This window comes from Micropterus salmoides, unplaced genomic scaffold, assembly GCF_014851395.1.
Source record: "Micropterus salmoides isolate LMB-PRFRI ecotype aquatic unplaced genomic scaffold, ASM1485139v1 Ms_hic_scaffold_8, whole genome shotgun sequence".
NCBI lineage: Eukaryota > Metazoa > Chordata > Actinopteri > Centrarchiformes > Centrarchidae > Micropterus > Micropterus salmoides.
The window spans coordinates 1,012,136-1,035,872 of record NW_024044570.1 but is presented as its reverse complement, the minus strand read 5'-3'; the positions used below and the strand labels follow the sequence as shown (position 1 = coordinate 1,035,872).

Sequence of the window (23,737 nt, the reverse complement as noted above, 5' to 3'; positions counted from 1 at the left end):
AAAGAAGCAGCAGAGTGGAGTTAGTGAAGCAGATCGCAGTTGCCGCTTTGACGCCTTTTTGCATGTAGCATGCAAGGTATGTGTTAGAGCGAGAAAGACGGGTATTAATAGTAGAGATGTGGTGAGGAGTGTGTGCAGCTGTGTTAATGAACCTTTAGAACTGTGGAGGATAATCTGTCACCACATTAGCCTAGTGCATGAACTTTGTAACTGCACTGTAAATGCTCTGTAAGTGCATGGACAAAATAATAAAAACACGTCACTACAGAGACAAAACATTAACAGCAGGCAGGGAGCAAAGAGATATAAGTTGTGACAGGTTCAACCAAAAAGTGATTTTTAGAGGCTCAAAGATATATAATTATATTGTAAATAAACAAGAATATATGTTTTTTTCCCTGCCTTCCAGTACTCTAAATCATGGCATGACAGCTCAGGTTTATTTTGCTCTACCAACCACTATAGTAAAGCATAAACATGGCATGAACAGGCGTTTAGATAGATGGATTTTATGCACGCTATGTGGAAATTTGTTATCACAGAGTGTGCGTTATGCTCTAGAGCATAGATATATTGTATAATCACATACTCTCCATCGCTATGTAAAAAGGGCGATCGTGCCTTTTCAGTGGTGGCCTGAGACTGTGGAATAAACTACCCTGATTATCGGATCGTCCCCACCATTGGGATTTTTAAGTCTGCTCTTAAAACGCATTTTATTCTTTGGCGTTTGATTCTGTTTAGGGGCACTTAAGTTTAAGTGTCTTGTTTTCTGTCTTATTGCTGTATGGCATTCATTTTTTGGCCTATTTTAATTTATCTGGTTTTAATTTTTATGTCTTCGACTGTATAAGTGTGTTCAGCCCTTTGGTCAACTCTGGTTGTTGTGCTGTATAAATAAATTTGACTTGAACTGACATGTGCATCTCAAAAAGTTTACATATGTGTGTGTGAAAGTACAACAGAACCAGACTGAAAGATTCGAGGCTCATGAAAACTTTGCAAGTGTTTTGAGTCAATTAGCTGATTAATGCTCTTCTCACGTTAACATTTCTGTATTATAAATTCTTTATTCTAAAATTCATATAGTTTTGAGATACCCTACACGGTTTCCTGCACCGCACTCTACGCCTTACTCTAAAGCTGATGATATACAGAGCAACTTTTAGAGCAATCGTGCAGGGCAACTTTGCCGTCAATGGTTATGAGTAAAGATTACTACCGTGATCCCCTTCCCCCACCGCTCCGCCACTATCCGTTCAAACATAGTCGGATTGCCGCTAGCAAGATTGCTCAAAGAGTTGCCCCGTGTATCATCAGCTTTAAGACGCAGCCTACGGCAACATGGTACCATGATGTGTCATCGTGGTAAAGAAGTCATTTTTCTCTATTTTCTGACATCTTTTGGAGTTCTGATTTCCTTGAGCTGTAAGCCGTAATAATTAAAGAAAACACTTTATTGTAATAAATTCACGGATGGGGTGGCGCTGGAGCAGTGGAAAAGACGTGTGCCTTTGGTGTAGGAGACCTGGGTTCGATTCCCACTGCGATGTGTCGCTGAGTAGGTGCATTTACTTGCTCCTGGGATGTCCCATCCCCCAGTTGTGAAGTCGTTCTTCCGACTTCGGTGCTTTTAAGTTGGAATGTGGGAACAACATGGACGCTACTATAAAGATGTGTTGGACTGTCATTGTCATCTAAGTATGCTGAAAACAGTTTTCTATTACAAACAGATTACCTGAAACCACTAAAATATTGCTTGTACTGCAAATACCGTTCTAACCTTTGTAACCTATAACCACGTTGTCCACCATGTTTCTACGTGTATGACTTCAGCAACTCGTGTACCAAAATGTTCTCAGACTTTAGGGGCATGTGAATTATCCCAGTTGGGAAATCATTTTTCCGATTATTCCAACACCACATGAATGCACCTTAAACCCTAGTTGGTGTGCGACCTTTGACATATAGCAAATTGCAAGTTGCTTCGGATTAAAGCGTCAGCTAAATGAGTAAATGTAATGAATCTAGAAATATGAAGAATTAAATTATAGAAGGAAAAAGACCTTTTCCACAATATTTAAATTTTCTGAGATGCTCCTGAATAACAACATTCATTTCGAGTTGAATTCAGCACTTGTGTGGCCGAGGACGAGGCTTAACTTGCCTTTTTCCATCCAGGGTCATGTGCTGTGGTGAGTGCATGTGATGGCTCTGTTGCTGAGATCTGAGAGGTTGGGGGTTTAGAGACTTGTGATTTTTTCAGCCGAATAACAGAAGAGCAGAAATGGATTGTTGTTTGAGCTTCAGCTAACGTCTTCATCTGTTATAATGAGTTTGTGCACTATTTCTTTTTTTGATTAATCACATAGTCTTCAGGATTTTAAAGTGCGACACACACCAGCACACACTCATTGGTTACAGACGAATTGACCCGACAATTTTTCTTAGATTATTAGATTCATTGTTTTGTCTGTGAAATGTAAAAAACCCAGTAAATGCTCATCACTGTTCCTCAGAGCCCAAGTTTTAATTTTATAATGCCATAAAGCTGCAGTCTGTCAGTCGCCCTGCTGATTGATCTGCTAATTGTTGCAGCATTAGATAGAGGAAGTATTCACAGCTGGTGTAGACTGAAAATAATGATGCTTTTTCTGGGGTGTTGATGAATTTAAGTACATTTGAGAGACACTCCTGGTGTGTGGGCTTCACTTGAAAACAATGGGTGTGGAAGAGTGTCACTCACTGCTGCTGTGCGTTGCTCTTAAGTCTGTTAAATAAAGATGTCTGTCCTCATTGTCCGAGGTGACGTCTCGTCTTGTCCGACCAAAAGTCCAAACCCCAAAGACGTTCAGTTTACAGCCATTTAAAGCTGAGATGAGCTGAAAAAATCCTCACATTTGTTAAGCGAACCTAGCAGATATTGGCTTGTTCAGTGTCCTTAACAACAGATTATCAAAATTGTTGGATTATTTTCTTCAAGTTTTCAGAGCATAAAGAATTTTCTCTTGTAGGACAATACCTGTCTGAACGGATCTAATTTGTTGGACCTACAATTTTAAAAACTGCAGAAACAGAAAAGCAGAAAATCGTTATTAATAAAGAAACCATTGCTACAGTACTGATGAACTGCTGACTAGTAATTTCAGCAGCATTAGTCATTGTGGTGTGTGATGCACAAACACTGAATTCCAGAACCAAATGAGAAGAAATTTTACATGAAAGAAGCTCGGACCAGTCAGTTTAGTGTGTGCACTGGTAGCTGGAAAGCTGCCGGTTCACCTCCAGGCCGCCGAGGTGCCCCGAACAAGGCACCAAACCCTAACTCTGTTCATGTGGGCATCCTATGAGGCAGCCAACTCGCTCCAAACATCCGTGTGTTTCAGGCCTGTGTGCGTAAGGTAGAGGTAAGGTGAAAGTATGCTTCCTTCTTATTCAGACGTAAGAACAGAGCAGCAGAGTGTCACTTGGAGAAACGCCACAATGAAAAGGGCGTTTCTTTGTGGTGCCCTGAACAATAGCCACACATGTAGTAAACTGCTCTGCTTTTTGAAAATAGTGTCTAAAAACACTGTGGGGAAACTGCGATGTGTGTTCTGTGTCGACTGTTTTGAATATGTCTGCCGGTGATACATGAATGGTAACTGTCGGGTGCGGCCCTGAAACCGCTGCCAATAACAAACTAACTTATTTGCCATGCAAATGATCTCCCGTCTGATTTACATGTCTGTTTACCTCTTTCACCTCGCAGGTCCAGATCTCAATGTGAGGACACCTCCAGCCTCCACACAGGCTCTGACCGAGCAGCCCATCTTCCAGGAGCTGCAGAGTCACCCTTTATGCTTCTCCACTGCAGACGGGTACCAATGCCAGGGGCCCCAGTACGGGGCCCAGGGGAACCCCAGAGCCTTTGACTGCCCGAGTATCCAGATCACCTCCATCGCCCCTAATAATCATGTTGACCCAGGCAGTAGCCAGGTTGCTTTGGCGGCGGGCGGGGCAGAGGGGGGTTACCCCGATGCGTCCTGGTCCAGAGGCCAGCTCTACCTGCCCCTGGACCCCTGCTACCGCGATACAGCGCTCTGCCCGAGCCCCTGCAGCAGCCTGTCCTCCAGGAGCTGGATGTCCGACCTGTCCTCCTGCGAGTCCTTCTCCCACGTCTACGACGACGTGGAGGGGGAACTGAGCGACGCCGCCCGCCTCGCCCTTGGGTCCCCCCTCGGGTCACCTCTAGGGTCCCCGGCTGCGGGGGCGGGGCCTTCGGGGTGGAGCTGTGGCAGCAGATGTACCAGCATCCTCAGGCCTTCAGCCCGGCGCTGTCGCCTCATCATCGCCCCGTCAGTCGCCGTGCCACTCCCCTCGCACCAGTGTCACAGAGGAGAGCTGGCTGCACCGCCGGCCCACCTCCAGGTACACGAGTAACTTTATTTATTTAAGCACTGAGACAAAGAGAGAGCTGAGAAAAAGGAACATTTGTTGCTAAAGCGCCTGCCAAAAGCATCATTTCTGTTGGTTTATCTCTACTAACTTCTCTCTAAACGCCGACTGTCCAGCTGCTGAAATCCAGATAAGAGACAGAAGATTAAAATGTTGAGCAGTAAGCTTAGTGAGCAGCAGGAAGTGCTTTGCTGACCTTTTTTTCTCTGGTTTTTCTCTCTCGGGCTGCACACAGACATCACTGGACCAGACTGCCAACAATTAACAATTTAATACAAACTATTACAGGAGTCTTAAACAAACATCAGATATTTGGAATATCTCAGGTTAAGTAGATCATATTTCTGTAGTTACAAGATTTAAATGAGGGAACGGCTGTGCGGCTTGAACAGTAGAGCTTTGTAGGTAAAAATAATGAGAGATTTTAGTATTATGATGATGTTTAATTACACAGAGATCAATGATGAGCAGGAAATGTATGAAGTGATGAACAGGGGTAACTGCTGAGGTGACTGTGGGGCGGTCTGACAGAATATCTCCATAATCAAGTGCAGACAGAAACGTTGACTGAACAAATGTTTTGGTTTAGAAAAGACTTTTAATAATCTACAGAAAGGCTAGTTTGATTTTTAATCTTTGGGAGAATTTGAATTTTGAATTAATTCAGCATTAACGCCGGTTAAAACCCTGCTAATCCCAGCCTCCCCTCTCTCAGGCCGTCATCCAGACCGACCTCCCCCTGCGGGAAGAGACGCCACGCCAGTGCCGACCCCCAGGCCCGCTCGCCGTCCCCTCACCACTCCCCCAGCCCCACACCGGGCGCCTCTCCACGAGGCAGCGTGACGGACGACACCTGGGCGGGAAGCCCCGCCGGCGCCCTGGGATCCCTTCTGATGTCCGGCTACCAGGAACTGGACGTCCCCTCCAAGACCAGGAGGACGTCGGGGAGCCAGCTGGGCTCGTGGCCGGTCAGGGAGACCCCGGGCTGGAGACCTTCCTGGATTCCCCCGGGGAGGAGGGACGTGAACAGGACGGCCTGGCCGAGCTCTTCCTTCAGGTGCCCTCCCACTTCAGCTGGAACAAACCCAAACCTGGAAACCTCCTCTCTTCAGGTTGGCTTCATTTCACACAACTTACTCGGATTTTTAAATGTCTGCTTCTCGGAAAATTAGGCAGCTTTTGTTTGCTTACTTTTAACATGTACAATTAACAACAACAATTAATTGAAATGCTTTAACAAGTAGTCAATTAATGGATTTACAGAAAGAAATACAGTATAAGGACATTTAGGAAGATTCTCTACCTCTGTAATATAAATATCCTTCATCTGAATTTAGCTCTAAATAACACATTTTATCTTGTTTGTTTAAATCTTATTAAAGAAAGTCGGCCTTTTCACACTTTTTATTTCACAGTTTCTGTTTGCAGTATGGTGTTTTATAGTGTTTATTAGTTTTAGATGTGTTGCTTGGTGTAATTATGAACTTTGGACAAATCCAGACTAGCTGTTCCCCCCGTTTCCTTTCTTTAAGCTAAGCTAAGCTAACCCGCTTCAAGCAGTTGCTTCGAGTGATATCAGAAAGCGCATAAGCATATTTCCCAAATTGCCCAGCTATAAAAATCAGGGAAAATTTTCTATCCTCTAACTCTAGTGAATGATGCGAACATGAACAAATGTTGGAAACCCTTCAGAAATTCTCTTCTTTAGGATGAGTGTTTGGTGTCAGACAGTATCTGATCATGATGTGTCCCCAGGTCCTCATCGCCCCCTCCTCTGGACTGGCCCCTGCCCAGCCAGTTTAACCAGTGTGAGCTGAAGCTGGAGGTCCAGCCCAGATCCTACCACAGGGCGCATTACGAGACGGAGGGCAGCAGAGGGTCCATTAAGGCGGCTACTGTAGGACATCCTGTCATCAAGGTGCGTCCTCACTTTTAACTGAGGAACACGCTCAGTTTGACTTCAGTTATCTCTGACACAGCTTCATACTCCCACCCGTAGTCTTAGGACATGAGGTCAGAGGCCGTTTGTGGTTCCCCAAACTCATTTTAAGATCAGAGTTGCTTAAATGCTGTCAATTCTTTTAAAAGGCAATTAAAGACTCTTATTCAAACAGGCTTTTAGTGAGAGGAGAAGGGTTTTATGACTATAATTATTTTTATGTAAAGCAATTTTTATCTGTGAAAGGTTCTCCATAAATAAACTTTACTTATTTACTTGCTTCAGCCTGATTTGGACCAGGGTCTTTGTCAAGTATCAAGATATTGATTATCTGCATAAAATTGACTAAGCCTTAATTTGTTTTCTGTCTCTTATCAGGAGTTTTAATTAATATAAATGAATCAAACAATATTAATATAAATATCAGAATAATGTAAATGTATCTGGTATTAGCAGAAAGCGATTAATAGAAAATTAACTCACAGCAATTTAGATAATCAACATATTGTTTAAATTATTTGTCAAGAAATGCACCAAACATTGTATGGTTTCAGAACGTGAGGACTTTGTACTGGGTTTTGGGTTGAGACTGTCTTCCCCCTTTGGCTTTTCACTATTTTCAGACATTTTATAGATTCAACAATTCATTGATTAAATGAAAGAGCTCTGAGTTGTGTCTCTGTTCTCAGAATGCAGAAGGCTTGCAGGTAAACCTTTCTCAGACTTCATTCAGACTCTCACAGAGTACACAGTGAGCGCCTGAGGTTGTGTTTCGCTGATGTTGTGGGTGCAGCAGCCTCGTGGATCCTCATGGATCAGAGAACAGAGGCAGTGCCGAGGCAAATAAAGCTCCATGAAGGCCTCGTATGTAACGGACACCAGCAGGGCTATTCTGGGTGTCACATTCTACAGGCCACTGCTGAAGCCAGATGAGCTTCCTGCCGCAAGAAGTGTAAAAACTCACAGTGCTGCTGGGTCACACAGGAAACAGAAAAAAAATCTGCAGTCGTCAGCTCAGGGGGAAGAAGGTTTTGTCTGAAATCCACTAAAGACTGCAGAACTCTCTCGGATCAGAGCACACCTTTTATTTTACTGCTATAGGAATACATTTGTTTTTGTTTCTTTTATTATTTAGCATGTTTAATCCATTTATTTTCTTCTCAATTTCCATAACTTGTTATATTTACTTTTATTTATTGTCATTGTACAAACCCATATTTCTGGGTCTTCTGAAGAGATCAGGTAGCAAGTAAATGTTAGCATTTCTTGAAGTAAAAATATCTTTCCTTACAAATGATACAGGAACTCCTGACATTAACAAGGTGTCAACATCAAATAACACTGGTGGTTTATGACAGTTTATGAAAGTTTGCCTTTTTACTTATAGTTATTGCGCCATCATCAAGATGGTGAAACCAAAACTCAACAGTGGTATCTAAAGTATAATAGTTCAATAGAAGTTGTCTCTTGTAATATACAGTGTATGCATATATATATACACACATCTATATCTATATATAAAATATATATGTATACATTTTATAATATTGCACCTACATTAGGCTAACCAGCATAGACGATTGAAAGGAGTTGTTTGATATATTGCGAAACATGCTCATTTGCTCTCTTGGTGAGAGTGAGATCAGAAGATTGAGATCAACCACATGTGTGTGTGTGTGTTAAGTACAGAGCAGGTGTCAGTTTGTGATTAGCTTAGCATAAAGGCTGTTAACCGCCAGCCTGTATCTTTCCGAAGTTAAAAATACACAGTCTAACAACTCTAAAGCCTGCAAACATGCAACATATTATTTGTATGGCCGACCGTTCCCAGGTGTTTTTACACGTGGGGACGGATGGTGCTCATCAGATATGTCTTTGAATTTGTGTCTTCAGTTGACCGGATACAGCGAGCAGCCGGTCAGCCTGCTGTTATTCATCGGCACTGCAGACGACCGCTACCTTCGCCCTCATTCCTTCTACCAAGTCCACCGGGTGACGGGGAAGATGGTTACCACCAGCTGCCAGGAGAAAATCGTGAGTGGCACCAAAGTCCTGGAGATCCCCCTGCTTCCAGAAAACAGCATGTCCGCCAGGTAACAGCGAGAACAGCATCAGACCTAGTTTTAGAGTTAGTTTGTAAAGAGGAGGTATTCTGCTCATTTTCAGGTTCAAAATCTTATTTAGAGGTTGCACCAGAACAGGTTTACATGCTGCCATGTCGAAGTGTCCTTGGGCAAGATACTGAACCCTGATTTGCCCCTGGCGGCTGTTCCGCCAGTGTATGAATGAGTGTGAATGTTAGTTTCCGTTTGAGCACTTAGGCTCAGTATATAGCCTATATGAATGTGTGTGACTGGTGAACGCAGATGTAGTGTAAAAGCGCTTTGAGTGGTCGAAAAGACTAGAAAGGCGCTATACAAATACGGAGCATTTAGTAGCAGTAGATACAGTAATAGTAATATACAGCGAGGTCGTTTTTTCCTCATCCATAAGCAAATTATTAACTTGGAAAAAAGTGGTTTAACTCAGTTGTTTGAACACAGTGTCTCTCTAGGGCCGGATTACTAATGACATTCTTAAAATTCCAGTGCAGCCCATGTTTCATGACTATAACGCTACTTTCTGCTCCACTGAACATTAGCATTAACATGCCTGATGGATGGACTTGTCTCAGTCTGGTTTTCAATACGTTATCAGTAGTAATGTTCTTTTTCAGTTCTATGCAGATGACACGACGCTCTATTAATGATGAAGGCTGATGGCAGCAAAATCATAATCAAGATTATTTTGGCCAGTATTGAGATCATGATTATTTAAGACAAGTACTCAACTTATTGAACTTTAAACAATTTTTGTATATGCATTGCCCCAAAAATCCCAAATAGCCGATGAAATAAGACGTTGTAGTCCAACATTATTAACTTTAAACATAATCTTAGTGGCAAGAGAATGATAGAAATGCAGTGTTTGTCTAGGTTGACTGCTTAGGGCGGGTGGATAGTCCTGCGAGGCGCTCCATTTGTGGGCGGGCTTAGCAGGTGACAGGTGAACTACTGACTTAGCGACAATTCAGCCGTGATATGTTCTGTCAGGAGATGCAGTGACTTAATCCAATGGTGAATAGTAACAGTATAAAGCTTAAATACTATGAAATCTGTGTTACTATGAGCTAAGGCTGGACGATATGGCCAAAAATGTCGATATCAATAATTATCACGAAAAGAATGAAATCATTATTTCTTTTGAGTTTAAAGGCTGATTTTTGCTCTTGAGTGTAAGTTGAAGAAACCTGATGGTTAATTGTGGTTTAAACTTTTCTTCATGGTCAACATTCGTGGAACATTCAAAACACTTATGTTGATTTCCTCAACAAAAAAAACATCTTAATAAAAAATGAGGTCCTAATTCGTGTATGAATCAAGTGAATAAAATAAACATTTATTGAATATTTATTGAACATTTTGTTATATTATATATATATTTGGTAATTATTGTTAATGTTTTATTTTCCAGCCCTACGATGAGCAGAGGAGAACACTGCTCATAGTTTAACAGTGTAAAAGGTCATAGGCTTTAGCTAATAATCTTGACTAACAAGTTATAGCAGTTATAACCCCCTATCATCTTGGCATGAGCTGAACTTAAAAATGCCTCAGCCTGGCTGAGAGGGAGTTTGGGTGTTTAGGGAGGGGCAAGAGGCCGCATTTATAAAAAAACCAGAGCCAGAGCCTCATTGCGAAACAGAATGTGGCACAATAAACGTTTTATCTCGATTATCATCTTATTTAAAAAATCGCTGGAAGCCAAAATTGTTATTGAAAATAACCATTGATTAATTGTGCAACCCTACCAATAGTGTCATCATCATGGTAACAGTAGTAATTTTAGTAGTAGTTTTTATAGCCATGTTTCTTGGTAGATTACCAACCATCAATGAAAGGAACTGTCTGCAGGGAACATTGTAAAGCCACGATTTTTCACATGCCTATTTTTTAGGTACATTTTGCTTTCATTTGCCAAAATATTGGACCATTTAACATGCATGCCAATCAACTAATGAGATGTTTGACAGCCTGCCTTCCTTAGTTTACACGCTTCTTCTGTGTGTCTAGTTTTACCTATTTGTCTTCTTTTTCCTCATGTTTCAAAGCTTACGTGCACAGTACATTTGCGTAACCGCCCTCTGAAGTCGAGTGAAATACGGATCGCCTCACAGGACAGATACCTTTAAAGTAGTAGAAAATGCATTATGATTAACAGCACGCCTTTTGGTTTTCCTTTCCACAGCATTGACTGTGCCGGCATCTTGAAGCTGCGTAACGCCGACATCGAGCTGAAGAAAGGAGAGACGGACATCGGGCGTAAAAACACGAGGGTGCGAGTTGTGTTCAGGGCCGCCGTCCCTCAGCCGGACGGCCGGATGCTGTGGCTGCAAACGGCATCTATTCCTGTGGAGTGCTGTGAGTCACCTTTAATGTCATACATCACATTTACATCTGATTATGTTCTTCAAGGTGACTTCCAGTGAGGTCAACAGTACATTACATTCAACAAAAGGCCAGACACATCATTTCAAAAGCAGATAATAGTTGAACAAACAGAGGAAGAAGCTCAGGGGATGTGAGGTATTTCTACATACAGATGATAATCAGTGAAGTTTTTTCTTGTCTCTGTCTCTAAGGAAATGTGATTATGCTGTAGTCATGTAACACGGAGAAACCACCGATATATTTAAATACCAAAACAAAAGTGTGTTGTGTTTTCAGCCCAGCGCTCGGGCCAGGAGCTTCCCCAGGTGGAGAGCTTCAGTCCAGCCAGCTGCTCTGTGGACGGAGGAGAGGAGCTGCTCATCACCGGATCCAACATCTCCGCACAGTCCAGGGTTGTTTTCATGGAGAAAGGGCCCGGTAAGATCTATTTACATTCATTTACTCTTACAGCAGATCTAGTTCATTATTTAAACAGCCTGAATGACACAGTTTAACTAACACGTTTTGCCCTCTCAGATGGAAGGTCACTGTGGGAAACGGACGCCAGAGTTGTACCGGAAAAAAGCAGCAAAGTAAGTAGAAATATTATTTTAAAAACACCGTGAAAATACATTTTTTAATGGTGGTATTTATAGTGATTCCTGTGACAAAATTTGGATTGTGGAGCAGGAATAATATGGAGAAGAAATAAAAAAGGAATAAGAGAAAAATGCAACAGATTTGAAATAACTATTAATTCTAAAAGCGAGAACACAGGCCATGAGAATCAAAACGCTAATGATGATTTCAAAACTTGCTACTCTGCAGTGATTACCTTCGGTGTCAGTCCAACTACAGGATACTGATTTTAAACTAAAGTTTTGCAGTACTGCAAATTATCAGTCCACCATCTTTCACTTAGTTACTCATTCTGTTTGTGCTAACGTGTAGAAAAGCACTTTCTTCAGAGGAGGTGTGGGAGATAAAAAGCTCAGCTGCCCATCGTGTGTGTGTGTTTGTAACATTGTTGGACGTAATTAGAGCCGAACCTCTTTTATACAGCGGCCTCCACTTACTGCTGCTCACAGGAGATGTTGTTATAAATACTTTTAACCAGAAGTTCCTAAAATGTTTGGCTTGTAACTCCGTACAAAAGAAAGGCAGTGTCTTCTGGAATCTCCCTGTCACGTTTCAGATATCTATAACGTTCTTTGTCTTCTGACTTTCTTATGATTGGCCGGCAGTTCAATTCAATTGGCATCAATGTTTAGGTTAAACTAAGTTTACCTTTTATAATCTAACACAACAAGAATAAATACAATCATGACCGTTCAGTTTAAAAATGACAAGTTACAACAACAAAAATGACAAATACAGATAGAATGTAAACTACAAACAAGAACATGTAACTGAGTGCAACAGCTGGCTGAGAGACGAACTGTCCCTCAGGTTGGGACACAGGGACACATACATGGCAGCAAGGTTTGCCGTATGTCCTTCTCCTAGGATTGAAGTTCTTTGAAAGCTGGAATTAATAGATGGTATTTCTCCAAATATTGCTCTCTTATGCTTCTGTTTTTATCACATTTGAGGAGGAAGTAGAAGTTTCTGTCGCACAGTGTTCACATACACAGACCTGTTGTCTCCCTGTTTCAACAGAGAGATATTCAGCCGTTTCATAATCTCCATGCGGGGCCAGATAACAATCTAGTTTGTGTTGGCATGTTTTTTGTCTCTTCCTGGTAATGTTTCAAAGAGGTAACAGTGCTGGCTTGAGAAAGGTGTGTGTGTGACATGTTGCAGGATTTGTTATTCTAAAGACTAGCTTGCATAAGAGACTCTTTTCAGGGCTCAGTTTTTGGGTTTTGAGAGCCTTGAATTGGAGGGAGTCTTGGGGACTTGATCTGAGGTGCAGCAGAGGGTATCTATCATCAGTGGAAACCGCCCTAATTCTACCCTACCTGCATTTGTTGGAGAATCTTTGGGATTTTTCTGCAGAATTCTTCCCAAACTTCACTTCTATAGAGCGCAATCGGCTTAATAACACTGTCAGAAATTTTACACCAGATTTTAATTTGGGTATTTATGCTATAGAATTTATAGACATTTTCTTTTAGTGCATTCACTGCCATACAGAAGTTCCCTGCCGCTGTGATTTGAAGGCCCAGGCAGGTGGAGTTCATTGTGTGATCTAGGGTGCTGTTACCTCGAGTGAAAAGATGTTTGTTTTCTTGACTGAAAGATTATGATCTCAGTTTACTGCCAGGGTGAAATTCTGGCAGTGTTGTTCCAGGAGGTCTCGCTGCTACTACAGCTCACATTCACGTGCACTGGGCGTGCGTGTGCTGGTAGTTGCATTAGATTCGGCAGAAGATAATACCCATGGTGAAGAACCACAGCAGAGATTTATTTGCACGAACCGATAACGAGGTAGAACATTTTCTGAAAGTAACACGGGAGGACAAAGAGACTGTGGCGGCGGGAAACTGACTGGGAGTCGTTGCAAAGCAAATACAGCGACGTGCACAGGTGTTATTTACACAGTACAAAATATTTTAATAAAAACACCAAAACTAGCATTGTGTTTCTGCTTTGCATGATTGATCAGAGCCATCAGGAAGCCAAACGTGAGCGTCTGCGTCATGGTTTTTAAAGTCCAACGCTTTTTTGCCTGTCTGCACTACGGGGTCAGCAGCGTTTTCGAATTCGCCTTTTTAGTCTGGACAGGAGGTGCAAACGTAGCAAAAGTAGACTGCGAAGCAAGCGCCCACGAAAACATTCTCCTCGGAGACAATAAAGTTTATCTTGGATCTTAGAGAAGATCTTGTCTTCACTGATCTCACTTCTTGTCAATGTCAGTTATGTGTTGGTACTTAAACCGAAGTCGAGGATCTGAATGTGTATTTCACGGCTGTCAGTGGGAGGGTGACGCTGCTGCTCGGTGTGCAGATAAGCAACTGTTACAACACATCCACCCCAACGACAAGGTGATGTCCGAGTGGAGTCTTTGTCAGCGTGCTGTGGACTCAAAAACGGATTATTGCTGCTTTACCACAGTGACTTCAAGTGAAATGCTTCTTTATAATGTGATGTTCTGTTATGCAATGAGCATTCCAGATCAAATATCCACCTCGCAGGGTCCATCTCACAGAAATTCGCGCTACTTTTTGGGGGCATTTAAACTTCACTTAAGATGGCGATGAGGATTCCCCCGAGAGGAAGTACAAACAGGAAGTCAACGAGAGCTTGCTAAAACCACGAGTCTGAGTCTGAGTGTGTCTGAGGCCATGACATCACTGAATATAGTAAATTTGTAGTAAATTTTGTTACTTGGATGTGAGTGTGGCTCTTTTCATTACATTTAAGGGCCAACGTGATCAAAGTGTATTTCTGCTCAGATTTCTTTTCTTCAGATTTGGCAAATTTTGGCATGCCACAAAAGGCAAGACAGGTTTATCTGTACAGCACATTTCAATTCAAAGTTCTTCACATAAAACAGAAAAGCAACAAAGGGAAATTGAAAAAATAAAACACACATTATAAAAACAGGATAAAAGAGGACAGTAAAAGTTACCAATCTACAGCTTTAATTTAATGAAAGGCAGAAAAGTCTTCAGTCTGAATTTAAAAGAACTGACAGTTTCAGCAGACCTGCAGTTATCTGGGAGTTTGTTCCAGATATACGGAGCATAATAACTGAACGCTGCTTCTCCTTGTTTAGTTTTGACTCTGGGGACAGAAAGCAGACCTGATCCCAGACGACCTGAGAGGTCTGGATGGTTCGTAACGAAGCAGAAATGTATTTTGGCCCTAAACCATTTAGTGCTTTATAAACAGCAGGATTTTGAAATCAATTCTTTGACAGACAGGAAGCCAATGTAAAGACCTCAGAACTGGAGTGATGTGATCCACCTTTTTGGTCTTGGTGAGGACTCGAGCAGCAGCGTTCTGAATCAGCTGCAGCTGTCTGGATTTCTTAGGGTAAAGAAGCCACTGTCATTCAGGCCAAAGCTAGAAAACCCGCAAGTGTTTGCAGAGTTGGAAACAGCCTTTAGATTCAGCCACGAGACACGTTTCGCCTGCAGGTGTGACTTTGGGGGTCAGTTTAATAAAAGGCCCGCAGTGTACCGTGGTCTCTGCCGACCCAGTGGCTCAAACGGATTCATTTCAAAGATCACGGCTGTGATAAATACAGACTGTGTTTCTGAGACTGGTTTTTGGGTTTCTGTAGTTTCCTTCATGTCTCTGTGTCTCTGTCTTTCAGTCCAGCATCGTGGTGGAGGTTCCTCCTTACAATAAGAAGACCACGGATCCGGTTCAAGTCCAGTTTTACGTCTCAAACGGGAGGAAAAGAAGAAGTCTAACACAGAACTTCACCTACCTGCCTGCAGTCCGACGTCACCTCCCTGCTGAGGTCAAACAGGAGCGCTGGGAGGCGGACCACAATCCACCTGGCTTCAGTCCGGCCTCCTGCCAGGTGCCCTCCCATGACCAAGTACTCGGCCCAGACGTGGTTTATTATGATTCCTGTGACGTCCCGGTGCATCGCGGTCCTCCTTCCCAGAACGTGCCTCGTCTTCATCACCCCCCTCCCTCCTCTGTCCCCCTGCAGACCCCCTCAATGTTTCCTCCCACGTCCTCAATCCCTCTTCACACCTCCACCTCGCAGACCTCCTCTGTCCCCCATCAGATCTTGATTCCTCTTCAGGCCTCTTCTGTCCCCATCAGACCTTCACCATCCCGCCTCAGACCTCCTCCCTCCCTCCCCAGACCGCCTCAGTCTCTCCACAGATCTCTCCTCAAATCTCCGCGATGCCTCCCCAGGCTTCTTCGGCGCCCCTTCAGACCTTCACCGTCCCCCTTTCCACATCCTCTGGTGGACCTCAGAGGGAACACTTTCCATCTCAGAGTTCCTCAAGAGCCTTTGTGACCCCTGCTGACCCCCAGAAGGACACTCTGCTCTCTAGCCCAGGAGAGGCGCAGAGCATCAAGCAGGAGCCTGAAGACCGGCCAAATCTGGGATCCCTGGGCCTCCAGGAGATCACTCTGGATGATGGTAGGAGGCTGGACACATTTATTAATTAACAATCCCCTGTAGGCTTGAAACGTGGATCTGAAAAGTTTGTAGCTTCGTTCTCATGGAGGGCAGGAGCTGTAATCAGCTCGGATTATAATAAGATATAAATAAAAATATAGCTAGAAAAACCACAAAGCAGGTGCCCCCATGTTCACAGAAAGGGGCATAGATCCCCTGAATGTCAAGCTACTCTCCTCCTCTATGGCGGAAACAAGCCTTTAATGTGGTCACAGGATTAAAACTAGACCCTTTACAGTCCACATCAACCCTGGTCCAGACCAGTCAGCCCGGTCTGTCCGTATTGGTCTTGTTATCAGTGATGGAAGCCACTTTTCTTCTGCCACAGCAAAACACTGTGGAGATGCGTGTATAGGTTTTTAGCTTTTCTGCCTTTTCCCCTTGATCACACATGGAATAATAAGTTGAGTCGTGCCCGTCTGACACCTTCCACTAGAGTTGAGTCTTAAATCAATGACTACTAAGTAATTCAAAATGTTTTCACATCAACTTCAAATTCTCAAACTGCACTAACAATATTATTGTCAGTGTGGATTTATATCAGTTTGCCCTTTTTTGACAATCGACAGTGACGAGATACACAGGAAAGCGAGGTGAAGTCTCATTCTGCAGCGTTATCAGTGTTATCGCCCCATCAGATGTGATGGGGGAGGAGCAGGTTTCCTGTCAGCACAGCAAAGATTTGGTGATTTCTGATCCAGGGCTGCATCAAAGGACTTGATTTCAATTTGACTTCTTAAGTACATACTGTAAAATACTATAATAATAAATACAACACGACAGTCATATGGAGCCAGGAACAGTGCTTACTGGGCAATTTTATTTATTTATACATTTATTTAAAAGCACACGGCACATCTTAATGAACACAACAGCTTTTTAGCAATGTAAATGTGCCAGAATTAGCCCGAAGGACAGTTTCCATCTGTCGTCCCCGGCAGGTCGTCTCAAGGTACAAAAATAACACAAGTTTCCAAACAGGGTGCATCTAGTGCGGGACCCCACAACAGGGTGAGAGGGAAGGTGCCCCACTAAAGTGCAAAATTATCAGTGTTTCCCAGAGGATTCTGTCAGACTATGGTGGGGGGACATGGACCCTCTAGGGGGGTCCGGGAGGCCTTTTTTTAAAGTTAAGTGCATTTATTTGGTGCGCTTTAAAAGCAAAATAAAGAGTCTAGATCTATGAAGAACTTTGTTGTGCCCTAGTAAACAATTTCATCATAAACACACTGTATAGATATAAATGGTGATGAAACGGCAAAAAAGTCAACTTTATTTAATGTAATTTAATCATTTAAAGTTTCTCCAGCAACCCTAAATCAAAGAGTTTCCCTAAAATTTTATTTTACTTTTAATGGACACATGTAACATGTTAAATACTTCCTGTGAATATAATCCCATTAATCTTATTTCCATCCTGTATACGTTGTGTTAACACCTTATTTTGAAAACCGGACTTTGTCGCATGTGTATCCTCGTGCAACATTCACCAACTCCGACACAATTTGATAAATCATATTGTATTTTGTGTTCGTATTGCGTACAATTACGACTTAAAAGCCTCTCTTCAGGTAAAATGACATAATAAATAATAATAAAGCTGCTAACCCTGCCGGTCAGCTCGCCATGCTCCTTTTCACTGATTTACCATAAAGGCTCTAATACATGTGCAATTTAGCCGCTAGCTTGATCACAAAAGAGTGACCGTGGAAACACTCGAACGTTACCGTGATTACCTCCAAAGGAAAGTGCCTTGATTCAGTCGGGTGCCAAAAAATGTGTGAGTGCGCGAGTTTACAGCAGCCAGCGGCGCAAAAGACAACGTTAGAAATCTTTAATGTTAATACATTTTTGGTTCATTTTCAAAATATGGTGAAACAAATTAGACTGTGGCGGGCCGCCATCCTGGGAGCTGGATCTCAGACTCCCATAATCCACATCAGTGGTCTGTGAGTGGCCCTCGTGAGGTGTGTGTCTGTCTGCACTTGCTCTGTGATGTGATAATAATAGCCGTGTCTGCTTGTTGCTGGTCTGAATGATGCAGATGGGGGTTAAATTAGTTGGCGGGCAGCAGCTGTTGTCAGGTCTTTGACCCTCCCGCCTGGACCCCCCCCCCACGCCGCCTTTCAGCTTGACTTTGACCTCAGCAGCCTGATCTAGTGCTGCTGGAGAAATGTCAGCCTCGTCAGCTAACCAGCGTTAGTGCAGCAGTTTTAATGGATATTACTGATTATTGCTGCTCCTGATGCTGATTTGGTGATTTGAAGTCTAAAGGTTTCGTCACAGTCTCCCCTCTCACAGGTTGAACATATGTCCAGGTCACCTAACGAGTGACTCTTCTTTCTCAAATAGTTTTATTAGTTTATCTGAGTCCTGAAGAGATCCGATTAAAAATGAAAGTCTGAAAAGTAAAGATAATTTTATGTAGCAGAACAAAATATTTCCTTCAACTTTTACAGTCTAAACAAGAAGAGCACTCTGAGAGCAGAGACCTCCAATAGTCCAGTTTTATATGACGTGCAAATCTGCAAGTGCAATCACAAATATGTCTGGATTTTAGTCCAAAACTATTGGAATATGTTAAATATTTTTGTGGCCAGCTGAATTAGATTAGATTCAACAAGTACACGAAACGAAATGCCGTTTGCGTCTAACCAGAAGTGCAAACAGAGGAGGCAGAAACTTTACAAGCATTAAGTACATGTGTCCAAGTGGAATGTTTAGATGTGCAAAACATGTGGCAAATGTAAATGTGCAGTGGAAAACTTACAAGTATAATGTATGTTCAAGTGGGGTACATAGTGTGCGGGTGCATCTCTCAGTGGCATTCTGAATTTGCAATCGTTGCAAATTGAAGGAGCAGGGCAGCATGTGCAACTGAGATGCAGGGATAGCAGCAGTGAGGTTCCCGTGGTTAGATATGTGACTGTAGTGATTGAAAAAAGCAAGTACAGTGGCGGCGCTAAATGTGCAATGAGGGCAAGTTTAAGCATGTGCAGATGAAATGCAGAATTAGCAGCACTGACACGTACCTGTAGACAACTGAAACCTTCCTTATGACACTGGTAGGTGGAGAGAAACTGTTCCTGAGCCTTTGGTGCGAGAACGGAGAGGCCTGCACGGCCTGCCTGATTGGAAAAGGGCAAAGAGATTGTGGCTTGGATGTGAAGGGTCCCTGGTGATGCCGTACGCAGCGACCGCTTGCGCTGGAGGTCTTCTGTGGCCGGGAGCCCGTGAAGTGCTGGGTGGTTTTCACCGTCTGTTGTAGGGTCTTCCGGTCGGCTACAAAGCAACCGCTAAACCACATTGTGGCACAGATAGTCAGAATCAGTTGTAGTGAATCATCTCAGCTGCGCATTTATTTTGTACTTTGCTCATGTCAAAATCCAAAAATCCAGAATAATCCGGAAATATCACATCCCTGATTGCTTATTTCTTAGATACCTGCTGCATTTGTTTGTACAGAGATGTTTGAAGATGTTTTGCTGTAAGTTTAGTCACGGCACACTTTTCACTTTATTTTTTCACTTTCACCTCCCTTTGAATTAAGTTTTGACACCTTGATTTTTTTCTGTTTTGTATATTTGTTGTGTATCCTGAGTTTGGAAACACTTTATTCAACTACAGTTGTTTGTTTTAATGTGCTATAAAAATAAATTGGAACTTGACCTTGAACTTGACCTTGAACAGGTTCTTGCATGCGCCAATGCCCTTCACTTAGCAGTGTAATTAATTTGTTCACCCTGGGGTTCTTCCTTGGCCCCTGCTACAGCCTTCCACCAAGTTTCACGAAAATCAGACCAATAATGTTTCCACAAAAACATGACCTCCTTGGCGGCGGTAACAAATGTGAGTCTGCAGCCATGCTGGCGGCTAACATCAACATGCTAACATGCTGATGTTTACCATGCTAACAATTGCTACTTAGCACTAAACATAAGGTGCACAAAGGAATGTCAGTAGTTCTGCAGGTATTTTGTCATAAACCAAAGTGTTGGACGAATTTCATTGTTGACCTGATGATGGCGCTAGATGAAAAGTCATCTGGAGGGGAAGATTTATGGTTGAACCAGATTTCATGTCAATCCATCCAACAGTCGAGACATTTCACTAAGCACTAACCAGTGAAGCTTCTGGAGACTAACGGTTGTATTTCAGTTTGGGAGGAAAGTCAACATCCAAAAAACTAACAACCAAATTTAGCCCAGTTTCAAACAAAAACAGCAGATCACCATCCACAGTTACTATTATCACTAATCCTACAGAGGCTACTTCAACAGGTACTGTTACTACCAATATTACTGTGTGGGAAACAGTTGATAAAGCAGCTTACTGCTTCGTTAACGCTCCAAAGTGTCATATTTAGGAAAATCTACTGAAAGAAATACAATATGAGATCCATAACTGTGTTTTCAGTGGTGTGTAAAGACCTGACATAATGAACCGTTGTGATTTTATTACCTTAGAATGAGACATTTCCATCTACGGACACCGCAGGTCCTCTTACATGGAGGTCGTAATGTTGCACCGCCACGTTTCTACAGTAGCCCAAACCGACAAACTGCTCTACAGAGCGCGTTTCCTCACTACGCTGAATACGTCTGAAGAAGAAGAAGTCGACTAGTTTATTAGAAGGAAGAAAAGAAGTGAAATTAAACAAATGGAGCGACAGAGCGTGTCGGCCAACCTAACTTCTCCTGCACGCTGGCAAAGGGAGGGGGGAGCGGGGACTGAGCCGTTGGTTGCAATTAGCAGCTCTCACCACTAGATGCCGCTAAAACCTCCACACTGAACCTTCAAATGACTATTATACTATATTTACCACCGTCACGTTCTGCTAAATGAGCAGATTTGAATTTCCAGGTGGAAACAATTCTCTGCTAACATTATAATTTTAGTTTATGATGCTTCTTAAAACGACACGCTGCTCATGTTTTACAGTATCACTATAGTAGGGTGACCGGACGCCCCCGTCATTTACGTGGTTATAGGCGGTAATAGAAGCCTGTTGTTGCTGATGGATCATGTTTGGTGGGCGTGTGTCTAATATACATATTTGGAAAACGGACTGTAGCCTATAATTAACATGACTTACTGTTGAGTTATATATAAAATAAAGATATGATCTCTTTGCAATTATCCTTATTACTCTACATTATTTAACTGGCTGTGTGCCGACCAGTCCAGTCCTTTTTACCTGTTGAAATACCTTTAAATGGCCAAAACAACCCATAAAAAGCCGTATTCCACTTGCCAGAAAGGGATTGCAGCCTCTAGGCTACTTATTGACTGAAAGCTCGTTTCTGCCTCAAAATGACTTGATTTCGTTCAGAAGAGTTATATTTGACAGATTATAAAACCTAAATTGTCCCCCGTTTTATTGTATGCATGTATAATGTATACATACCTGTTTTATCTGTATATTGTCTCAGCTTTCCAGAAAGACTGAGGGAGGCTGTACGAGGAGAACACTGTACATTCAAAACTAAAGCTCGTAGAACAGAAACTAATACAGAGTCAAACCAGGAGACTTGAAGTCTCTGGTCTTGAACGTGGAAACGAGAGAGAAAGAGGGAGTCTTGGGGGGAGAGTGCAGGAAGAAGGCCCTGGAGGTCCAGGTCCTGGAAGTCTTGCTTGGTCCTTGAAAGGGGAGTTTGATCTTTGAGAATGTGATGAGAAAGACTTAGAATTGAATCTGTATGTATATTTTGAAGCTGCCGGTCTGGATCCAGACATGCTGATGAAGTTCAAAGGGCAACAAGCTGGTGAGGAGCTTCAGGTTTCACAGCGGAGCTATGTTTAGACTGAACGGAGCAGAGATGGTGCCATTTGCTGGCCTGCAGACTCAGCAGCTTCACTGCCGTTACTAATAATAATCAACGGTTCTCTCCTCCATGTGTCACACGCTGAAGTACCGGTTTATGATGCGGAGTCACTTCCTAGTGATCGATCGGTTAGTCAGTAATCAGAAGAAGCGGCCAGAACACGTCGCGGGGCTTAAAGACAGTTTCTCTCTTTTACAGCCGAACACAAACCTGTTGAGGTAAATTCATCAGGCACGGAGCGTCATCACAAGTTGTTTCGGAGGACACCAGCTGCTCCCTCCTGTGGCCCAACAACACACTATCTAGGTATTTGTTTCCACCGTGTTGATCACCGTGCAGCTTCTACACCAGCAGAGACGTGTGATGATGCAACGTGAACATCCGAATACATCATGGATTGAAACACTCCAGTCGATTTATCATTCAGTCCGTAAAATGTCAAGAGTGATGTCGACCACACCGCTGGTACTACTACTGTAGTAATATTACTATGCTTTACTTAATACTGCCTCCAACCCTGTTTGGAAAACAGTTCACCAAGTGACTTTCTGCTTTTATTAAATGACTGTAGAAAGAAATAAAAGTGAGCCAGATCCTACTGTTTGCTCACGTAGCCTCAAAGGCAAATTCAAAACCTCTCGACGTTGAAACTGGGAACTAAAACACACAAAATCTATCTAGAAAGCAAAAGTGAAGAATCAGCTGCTGGATGTATTTTTGAGGCTTTCCCAGCATGCACTGGGCAAGAAGCAGGGGACAATGTGGACGGGTCTGAAGCCTTCAAGCTTCGTTATTCTAACCAGCGTAAAAGTGGAATTTGGGGTAACACTGAAACACTTGTTCTGAACGTTTCCATCATGTTTCCAAACATCACTCAGGATTCAGAGAAAGTCCTGCAGCGATCATTAAGGATGATTCATTTAGCCGATATCTGGGATTTTTAAAATAATCTGCGTTGCCGACATCTGCAGACGGCGTCATCAGTGAGTCAGCGACACGTTTCTCCTCCATGACAGCAGCTCTAATCTAACGTATAGTTAGACTGAAGAGAATAAAGCAGCTGAATGACGTCTGAAACTGAAGTCTGCTTCGGTTTCATTCATTTTTACAATAATGGAATTATACTTGACTGTCCTTTGTTTGATATCGGCATTAAATATCGACCATCAGCTGCTTTTTAAATATCGGCTCCGGCCTTTGATAAACCGCTAAATCAAAACTTTATAAATAATCCTGTCGTTTGCTTCTGTCTTTGTTGCAGTGAATGAAATTATCGACCGAGACATCTGCAGCCTGAGCAGCGGCGCCCAGCCCGACCAGTTTGAACAGTATCAGCGGTACGACTGGGAGCACAAGTCCGGCGACGCTGCCTCGCCGTTCAGCGGAGACCCTCAGTAGCTCCTCAGGAGACGGCCGCAGCGCTTCTTCTTCTTCTGCTGCTGCTGGACAAAACCAACCCGACGGTCACGTTTGCACCAAACTGATCTTCAAAGTGCCTGAACACCAACCAGCCGCCACTGGCGAGTCCGCGGCCTCGTCTCATCAGGGTCAGAGAACGGTTTCCTCGTCAGTCTCAGGAATTTTTTTCCACTGACAAACCAAAGATTTTGTAGCTTTTCACGAGCGAATTGGAAGAAAATCCAACAAAAAGGGCTGTGATTAAAGACTTTAATGTCACGCAGTCACAACAATCATCACAGACGCTGAAGTCACACAACTGTGAGAACATCCTGTCGTTATCTGTTGGCCAATTAATTAAGAAATCTATTTTGATACTCTGGATCTGGTCCAGTAAAAAACCAAAGTCCTTCAGCTGATCATTTACATTTTTATAGCTTTCACTCTGTACGGTTTACATTTCCTACGCCGACTTTCATAAATGCTGTTCGACCTGAGCTCTCTTGGTGTGAAGCTTAAGACACTGAATGGTAGAAATGTATCGTGAAGTAAAAAGAAAGGAAAACATTGGATT

At 42.8% G+C, this 23,737-nt stretch overlaps 1 protein-coding gene and 1 pseudogene across 1 annotated transcript in view; one reads left to right on the top strand and one right to left on the bottom strand.

The window, feature by feature from the left end:
* The window catches only part of LOC119893696 (nuclear factor of activated T-cells, cytoplasmic 3-like), an 11,963-nt gene extending 10,696 nt beyond the window's left edge, over positions 1 to 1,267 (bottom strand). The window contains exon 1 of the mRNA XM_038706016.1: positions 1,223 to 1,267. Coding sequence (XP_038561944.1) covers positions 1,223 to 1,267 — 45 coding nt within the window. The remainder of the gene's footprint in view (positions 1 to 1,222) is intronic.
* Positions 1,268 to 3,708: 2,441 nt separating this feature from the next.
* LOC119894046 lies at positions 3,709 to 15,794 on the top strand (annotated as a pseudogene).
* Positions 15,795 to 23,737: the final 7,943 nt, after the last annotated feature.